Source organism: Eretmochelys imbricata, chromosome 2 (genome assembly GCF_965152235.1).
Source record: "Eretmochelys imbricata isolate rEreImb1 chromosome 2, rEreImb1.hap1, whole genome shotgun sequence".
In the NCBI taxonomy this organism is placed as follows: domain Eukaryota; kingdom Metazoa; phylum Chordata; order Testudines; family Cheloniidae; genus Eretmochelys; species Eretmochelys imbricata.
Genome location: NC_135573.1, coordinates 181213355 through 181222633, shown reverse-complemented (window position 1 = coordinate 181222633; position 9279 = coordinate 181213355). Strand labels below are relative to the sequence as shown.

Here is a 9279-nt window from a genome sequence, read left to right as displayed (position 1 = left end):
AATTTGTTAGTCTCTAAGGTGCCACAAGTACTCCTTTTCTTTCTGCGAATATAGACTAACACAGCTGCTACGCTAAAACATTTCAGTGATACTTGATGATGTACTTCTGATGGCTTTGTGAAATTATTACACCCACCCCACACACTTAGCTGCTATCAAATTAAAACCAGGACTTCACTGTTCTGTTTTTTTTAAAAAAACACTGCTGCATTTTAATATTTTCTGATGAAAAATAGACTTTTGGGATTAAGTGACAAATCAATTGTCAACTCATATTTAAATCCCATTGTATTAATTCCCATCCTGCTTGTTATAGCTAAGTCTGCATCACCTTGTTTAACCAAGTCACTTTCACTGATCCATTTGCGTGGTTTCTTTCCCCCCCATGCAGACAGAACAGCTGGTTACTCTTTGGATTCTCTTTATTGTCACAGTTGCTGGAAACTCCAGTGTGCTGCTCTCTACCTGGAAGAGGAAGAGGAAATCCCGAATGACCTTTTTTGTGACACAGTTAGCCATCACAGGTATTGTCTGGGAAGGGGGATATGGACTGGGGTGAGGGGTAGGGTTAAGACCAGCAGTTTTCATTACTTTGATATGCAAATGCAAGATGAAGGGTCAATAATTGAGTTTCCATTTAGACTAAAGACTTCTCGTGAGGTAATTTCAGGGCAAATTCAGCCCTGGAGTAAGCTGGTACAACTCCATTGAATTCAATACAATATCTGTTTGAACTAGGCTTGAATTTGGTCCTTGATCTAAAAAGACACTCCACTAGCTGTGATGGACACAGGTGCCAATTTGACAGCATAATAGAGGCTTATCTGGGAGTATAAATTTGTGCCACTTCCCTGTTCCCAGGTGTCATCACAGACCTATTTATATTACACTGGAGTAGAATGAGTCTTCAGTGCTCTTCTGCTAAAACCTTTTAAAAGACTAATATCCCTGAATGCATGCCTGCACTGCTGCAAGAAAACAGCTTCCTATCTGCAAGATCAGGGGTTCTGGTTTGTCACAAAAATGTGTATGTAGAAGTGCGAATGGGAGGAGGGAGGTACTGTTTTCTAGACTGGGAGAAAAGAGGTCCCATCCACACCTCAGTGGAAAAAGACTCCTAGTGACTGCACTCGGCTTTGCATCAGGCCCTAAATGTATAAAGAAAGTTGATAGGAAATTGGTGTTTGGTAAAGTAGTAATCGTGCCAGATAAGAATGAAATCAAACCATGACAATGAAAAGTGCACATATGGTCCACACCTGTGTCTAAAGAGCACTCTTTCGTGGCCCTCGGAATGACTGGATTGCAGGTATTAAAAAAAAAAAAATACTCCAGTGAGAATAGAACCAGAACCCATAACAAAGTCTTCCCAATAATCCCATCTACAAAAATCAGAGCAACGGCAGACAATTGTTCCGTGCCTTTTTTCTGTGCAGACGCCAATCAAAGGTCTGCTGATATCAAAGGTAGTGACCTTGGGAAATGTGCAGGTCATAGTGGATGGCTTTGCTGCAATGGGATTCCCTAACTGTGGTGGGGCTATAGACGGAACCCATATCCCTATCTTGGCACCGGAGCACCAAGCCGGTGAGTACATAAAACGCAAGGGGTACTTTTCAATAGTGCTGCAAGCACTGGTGGATCACAAGGGACGTTTCACCAACATCAACGTGGGATGGCCGGGAAAGGTACATGATGCTCGCATCTTCAGGAACTCTGCTCTGTTTCAAAAGCTGCAGGAAGGGACTTTATTCCCAGACCAGAAAATAACAGTTGGGGATGTTGAAATGCCTATAGTTATCCTTAGGGACCCAGCCTACCCCTTAATGCCATGACTCATGAAGCCGTACACAGGCAGTCTGGACAGTAGTCAGGAGCTGTTCAACTATAGGCTGAGCAAGTGCAGAATGGTGGTAGAATGTGCATTTGGACATTTAAAAGCACGCTGGCACAGTTTACTGACTTGGTTAGACCTCAGCGAAACCAATATTCCCACTGTTATTACTGCTTGCTGTGTGCGTAAGGGGGAGACGTTTATGGTGGGGTGGGAGGTTGAGGCAAATTGCCTGGCCGCTGGTTACGCGCAGCCAGACACCAGGGCAGTTAGAAGAGCACAGGAGGGCGCAGTGCGCATCAGAGAAGCTTTGGAAACCAGTTTCATGACTGGCCAGGCCACGGTGTTCTGTGTGTTTCTCCCTGATGAAACCCCTCGCCCCTTGGTTCACTCTACTTCCCTGTAAGCTAACCACCCTCCCCTCCTCCCTTCGATCACCGCTTGCAGAGGCAATAAAGTCATTGTTGCTTCACATTCACGCATTCTTTATTAATTCATCACACAAACAGGGGGATAACTGCCAAGGTAGCCCGGGAGCGGTGGTGGAGGAGAGAAGCACCGGGAGGGGTGGTGGAGGAGGGAAGGACAAGGCCACACAGCACTTTAAAAGTTTAAAACGTTAAAACTTATTGAATGCCAGCCTTCTGTTGCTTAGGCAATCCTTTGGGGTGGAGTGGCTGCGTGGCCGGAGGTCTCCCACCACGTTCTTGGGCGTCTGGGTGAGGAGGCTATGGAACTTGGGGAGGAGGGCGGTTGGTTACACAGGGGCTGTAGCGGCGGTCTGTGCTCCAGCTGGCTTTCCTGTAGCTCAACCATATGCTGGAGCATACTAGTTTGATCCTCCAGCAGCCTCAGCATTGAATCCTGCCTCCTCTCATCACGCTGCCACCCCTTTCAGCTTCAGCCCTTTCTTCAGCCTACCACTTACTCTCCTCAGCCCACCACCTCTCCTCCCGGTCATTTTGTGCTTTCCTGCACTCTGACATTGTCTGCCTCCACACATTCATCTGTGCTCTGTCCGTGTGGGAGGACAGCATGAGCTCAGAGAACATTTTATTGCGAGTGTGTTTTTTTCGCCTTCTAATCTTCACTAGCCTCTGGGAAGGAAAAGATCCTATGATCCTTGAAACACATGCAGCTGGTGGAGAAAAAAAAGGGACAGTGGTATTTAAAAAGACACATTTTACAGAACAATGAGTACACTCTTTCACGGTAAACCTTGCTGGTAACATTACATACATAGCACATGTGCTTTCGTTCCAAGATCACATTTTGCCTCCCCCCACCATGTGGCTAGCCCCTCCCTCCTCCCCATGGCTAACAGCGGGGAACATTTCTGTTCAGCCACAGGCAAACAGCCCAGCAGGAACGGGCACCTCTGAATGTCCCCTTAAGAAAAGCACCCTATTTCAACCAGGTGTCCCTGAATGATATCACTCTCCTGAGGATGACACAGAGAGATAAAGAACGGATATTGTTTGAATGCCAGCAAACATACACTGCAATGCTTTGTTCTACAATGATTCCCGAGTACATGCTACTGGCCTGGAGTGGTAAAGTGTCCTACCACGGTGGATGGAATAAGGCTGCCCTCCCCAGAAACCTTTTGCAAAGGCTTTGGGAGTACATCCAGGAGAGCTGCAAATGCCAGGGCAAATTAATCATTAAACGTGCTTGCTTTTAAACTATGTATACTATTTTAAAAGGTACACTCACCAGAGGTCCCTTCTCCACCTGGCGGGTCCGGGAGGCTGTTCTGATAGCACAGATTCCTCTCCTCATACAGTGATCAGAGCCCGTACCTCCTGTTCGGTCCATGCTGGAGCTCTTTTGCGATTCTGGGACTCCATCATGGTCACCTCCGCTGATGAGCTCTGCATGGTCACCTCTGCTGATGAGCTCTGCACTCACCTGCAGCTTGCCACGCTGGCCAAACAGGAAATTGAAATTCAAAAGTTCGCAGGCCTTTTCCTGTCTACCTGGCCAGTGCATCTGAGTTGAGAGTGCTGTCCAGAGCGGTCACAATGGAGCACTCTGGGATAGCTCCCGGAGGCCAGTACCGTCTAATTGTGTCCACAGTACCCCAAATTCGACCCGGCAAGGCCGATTTCAGCGCTAATCCCTTTGTCCGGGGTGGAGTAAGGAAATCGATTTTCAGAGCCCTATAAGTCGAAAAAAAGGGCTTCGTCGTGTGGATGGGTGCAGGGTTAAATCGATTCAACGCTACTAAATTCGACCTCAACTCCTAGTGTAGACCAGGGCGTAGACTTGCCGGAGCTAGCTTTAATCTAGCTAGCTGTGGTACCAGTGCAGGCTGTACAAGCCCACCCTGAAGCCCGGGTAATTACTCAGGTGTCTAGCCTGCACTGAAGCACATGCTGCTGCAGCTTCACCGCTCCAGTACCTGAGCTAGCTTGGGTATGTCTACACATGCTGCAATTATACCCTGTGATTGCAGTGGAGATAACCAGAGTCTCATTGACTTCAATGGTGCTATCTGCATGCTAGCTTGCTTCCTGAAAATCAGAGCCATGACCAAATACAGAAATACAATACAGAATCAGGAACATAGATTTACCACTTCTTCTGAACTGCACCATGCAAGCTTCATTTTGTTGGTGACAAGAGTTATAAAAATATTTAGCTACAAAAGATAGTGAAACTCAATGGCCATGGTGTATCAATGAAATAATTCTGCATTAAATTCCATCTTAATTATTATAAAATAAGAGTTAACATTCAGGTCTCAGGTGTGAGTCTCCCTTTACCAAATGTAATATTATTGGGATCCTTCTTCTAATCAGAGATTTAGTTCAAATCTTTGTCTTGAATTGCTTTGAATTTCAAATTAAGTACTGAATCCTATGAGATGGCTTCATAATTAGTAGGGAAGATATTTTATAGATTCATAGATATTAAGGAAAGGTCACACTGCCAACTTCTTCAGTTATGAAGGGCTAGACCATGGTAGAAGAACTCAGCACATAAGCAGTTATGCATTTTCTGTATCATTTAGTGAAAAGAACATCTTTGGTTCATGTTAAGTTTTAACTTATTGCCGTGGCTCTTCTTAATTTAAACCAAGCACAAACCTCCATCCCAGAACAAATAATCAAGGTATCCATTAACATAAAGTGACTATTGCCTTGCTTCCCAAAAAATCCAACCAGGAGGCTAATGGCTCTGTATAGCAGATTAAAAAACAGACTAAAAAAATAAAAATGCAATGGGTTATATCCAGCTTTCTGCTGCAGGAAAGGGAGGGGTAAGGTTTGATAAAACTCCTTCCCCTTCCATGCCCCCCCTGAGCATCAATGTACCAAGAGCAAAAATAATATCAGGGAAGAAAAGTAGGACAGCTTGAAAAAATAGAGCAAATTTGTCCTGGGATTTGGGAGCTCTGGATTCAATTCCCTGTGAGCTGTGGCAAGTCACTTATGGTACATCAACACAACAAGCAGCAGCCTGCTGCAGCAAGTCTCAGAGCCCGGGTCTACTGGCTAACGCTAGGGTGCTAAAAATAGATGTGTAGACATTCAGACTTGAACTCGGAAGCTTAGGGCAGAGGGTGGGTTCAGAGCCAGAGCTCCAGCCCAAAACCACACAAACAACAAAGCACTGTCACTCTGAAATCAGGAAGGGCATAGCTATGATAATCCTTTGTATATTTATAGTACCTTACACCCAAGGATCTCAACATGCTTTACAAATGTTCATTGATAGCCTTACACCATAGAAAAAGTATGTTTAGGTTGCTTCCATTCCCAAGAGACCAGTCTCTTACCCCAAATCGTACACCAAAGACAACACCTGTAGCCATTCCTGTTATAAACTAGCTAGATGTGTATTAACTAAGAATTATTTACAGGTTAAAGCAAGCCAGAGCCCCCCCAGGCCCCTTATGCCCCGCACCACCTCCCCACCCCCAGCGCCCTGCACAACACCACCCCTGCCCACAGCCCCACCACAACTGCCCAACACCCCCCCCCCCACAGGACCCCCACTCCCTAGTGCCCCAACACACACAGATCCTCTCCATCCCTTCACAGCCCAGCACCCCCCCATATTCCCCACAGACCCACTGCCCCAAGCCCTGCCTCCCGGCCACACTCACCGGCACTGCTGGGAGGCGACTGTGTCTGCGGGCTGAGCCAGCAGCTCAGCCAGGGCTGGGAATCGCTCCGGCCACTTGGCAGTGGCGCAATCCGCCAGGCCAGGACCTGCCCCGGCCGGGCTCCCTCAAGACACACTTGCCTGGAGGGGCCCAGCCAAGCCCTCTGCACTGTCTCCCCCTCCTCCCCCACCAACACACCCTGGCTGAGACTGGTCAGGCTTCTGCACCAGTCTGAGGTGGCTCAGCTCCGGGGAGCCAGGCGGGGCCCCTTAGGTGGTGGGAAGCAGAGACTGGGGTCCCGCCAGGGGGCAGAGAGGAGCCCTCAGCCAGCTGGCGGGCAGGCCAAGAGGAGCAAGTGTTGGGTGGGGGGAGCCAGCGGGGTCTCGGGGTACAGTGCAAGCGGAGCAGGCCAGGGCCCCTTCTGAGCATGGGCCCGGCTCCAGGGAGCCATTGTAAACCCAACACAGGGTGAAGATGCTGTGTGCAGGGCCGGCCACTCCCCCTGCAGCCCTCCCTGCATGCAAGCTCTCAGTCAACAGGGACCCTGCCCCCCGCCCCCCCCAGTCCCATTGCTGGCTGGTACTGGCTGCGAGCTGCATTGTTTGGCTAGTGCAGGCAGGTGCCAGACGGCAGCTGGTTACATGTCACCTCTGCTGCCTTCCCATTGACCCTTTATGTGCTCCCCCCTTGCTGTCCTCTCCCTGCTTAGCTCCTTTCCCCACCCCCACCCCAACCCTGTTGCTCCTCCATGTGCCCTCCCAGAGAGGCGTATCCCACTCCCAGCACTGTGCGGAGAACCAGCCCCTGGCCGGCAGGCTCCTTCCTTCCCCCACTGCCTCTGGCTGGGCCAGCACCCCAGGAAAGCCCAAGACCCTCCAGCCTGGGGCGCTGCACAGTGCTGGCACAGGGAAGCTTCTCTGCAGCTCAGCTAAGCTCTGGAGTGGTGGGAGATTTCCAGCCTGTTCACGCCTTGGAACCTACAAGCTCCACAGCAGCCCCATGGGCAAGGGCTTGGCACCCTCTTCACCCCAGGAACTGGGGGGGCTGTGCCATCGCCTAGGCACCCTCCCCTGCTGAGCCACCTCTCTGGCCTGGTTGGCTGAAGCCCCTGCAGTCAGGGGTCCTGGTGCACAATGCGGCCTTAACCCCTTCCTGCCTGCACTGTAGCCGGGGGGACAGGAGGCGACTGGGTTATGTTGGTGGTCAGCAGCAGCCTGGAAGGGTTAGCTGCCTTTCAACACGCTGGGAGCAGGAAGGGTCAAGCTGCTTCCAGCCACAGGGGAGCGGAGGGTGGGGGAAAGAAGATGAGCTCTGCAAAGAGACAGGCCAGGTCATCACTCCCCCCTTGTGGCTGGAAGCAGCTCTGGTCGGGTCAGTCGGTCACCCCCCTCGCCGTGTCAGAGAGGTGTACGAGAATGTGTGTGTCACCTCTCCCCCGTGAACCCTAAAGCCTTAAAGATAAGAAGGAAAATAAAAAGAATCCAGTGATGCAGTATTTCTTTTTAACTGGGGCTCAGTCAAATTGATGTTAATTTGAACATTTGTACTGCATACTTCTGATGGATTTCTGTTGAACTTGCTTGAATATGAGTAATTTTCCCAGGTGTCCCATACTCAGCATAGGGAAATATGGTCACCGTATATACCAGGGTGGGCAAATCTTTTGGCCTGATGGCCACATCTGGGTATGGAAATTGTATGGCACGCCATGAATGCTCACAAAATTGGGAGTTGGGGTGCGGGAGGGTGTGAGGGCTCCGGCTGGGGGGGTGGGCTCTGGGATGGGGCCAGAAATAATTCAAGGTGCGGGAGAGGGCTCCAGACTGAGGCAGGAGGTTGGGGTGTGTGTGTGGGGGGGGTGAGGGCTCCGGTTGAGGGTGCAGGATCTGCAGTGGGGTTGGGGATGAGGGGTTAGGGGTGCAGGAGGGTGCTCTGGGCTGGGACCGAGCGGTTCAGAGGGTGGGAGGGGGATCAGGGTTCACAAGTTCAGAGCAAACAATTTCAAAGTTAGAAAGCAAAACTTACATATTTTATTATAGCAGGGAACACTGATGTTACAAATGAGATTAACACAAGCAGCAATTTACAAGCATTCCTTAGAGTCTAAACCCTAAATACATTCTTACAAGACTAATACCTGTTTTGAGCAAAACTAACAGACAGACGAACTGGTCTGATCGCCAGCTAGGAGTTTGTCAGTTTTTAGCCAATGCCCGTAGCCTGGGCAACAGCTGGTGTTTAGCCTGCCAGCATCTCTCTCCTGAACATCTGATTGGGAAAGAATGAATGCATGAATAACTCCTTGTCCCCCAAACAATTATGTTGGTTTGCATCCCAAGCTGTTGCTACTGAAAGCCACTAAAACTTTCTGAAATACACTAACTATGACTCTTGGCGTTGAAGAGGTATTAGCAGCAACTCTCATTGCGCCTTCTCAATCAGAATCTCATTTGACTTGCCAAGTGCACACCATGAGCCTCAACATTAGCCTTTGAGGCTCATAGTGTGCAAAAGTAAGTCATCCAGTATTAATTAAGGACCAACTGCACGGGGTATATATTATAATTTCCCTGAAGGATCCTCTCAAGTGCTGCCAAAAACACACTTCTGTCAAACACAGGAGTCGTTACCAGGAAAAAGAGTAATCTGGAGACCTGTAGGTCTTGAGATGAATGTCTTAAGTGAACAAGTCCCCTTTCCAGGGGTTCACGCAAAGATTAGGAATCCAGTCATTACCAAAACAATAAATACATACATACATTCAGTAAAAGCTCAAATCAGAAACTCCAGTTCTGCCAACAGTGCTGTGATTTGCCATCTGTGGCTCCCAATCACAAGTGATGAGCCAACAGTTCTGTGCAGTTGACCCTGTGACACTTGACCGCACCTTTTGTTGCACCTGTGCTTTGTAGTACACAGAAATACGCCTGCACAGAGGCCCACACTAAAGAACTGACAACAGATGGGAGATGTATGCATCTGGCACTGAAGAGGTCACAAGGAATCTAGGGGTTGGAGTCTCATCAATCCACAGCAGACAGCAAGCCACGTGCTAGGTGGCTGCACACAGCTTTAAGTATACGTGTCCAAGTGACAGAAAAGCTGGGTCCATCAGGAAGAGGCACTTACAACAATGTGTGAGTTACAGTAGGAGCCTCCGTGCAGAGTGAGGGTGGGACCTGGGGGGTGGAGCACCCCCGGGGAAATCTGGAAGTCAGTGCTTGTGATGGGAAAGCTGCTAGAAATGACCAAGAAAGCAGTTTGTACTAATTACATTTCCTAAACAGGTTGGCAGTGTAAGTTACATCATTAAAAGGAAATACAGAAGTAC

General features: G+C 49.0%; 1 protein-coding gene across 1 annotated transcript in view; it reads left to right on the top strand.

Moving 5' to 3' along the window:
• Window positions 1-385: 385 nt before the first annotated feature.
• Window positions 386-9279, top strand: part of NPSR1 (neuropeptide S receptor 1) — a 43470-nt gene continuing 34576 nt past the window's right edge. The window contains exon 1 of the mRNA XM_077808723.1: window positions 386-524. Coding sequence (XP_077664849.1) covers window positions 386-524 — 139 coding nt within the window. The remainder of the gene's footprint in view (window positions 525-9279) is intronic.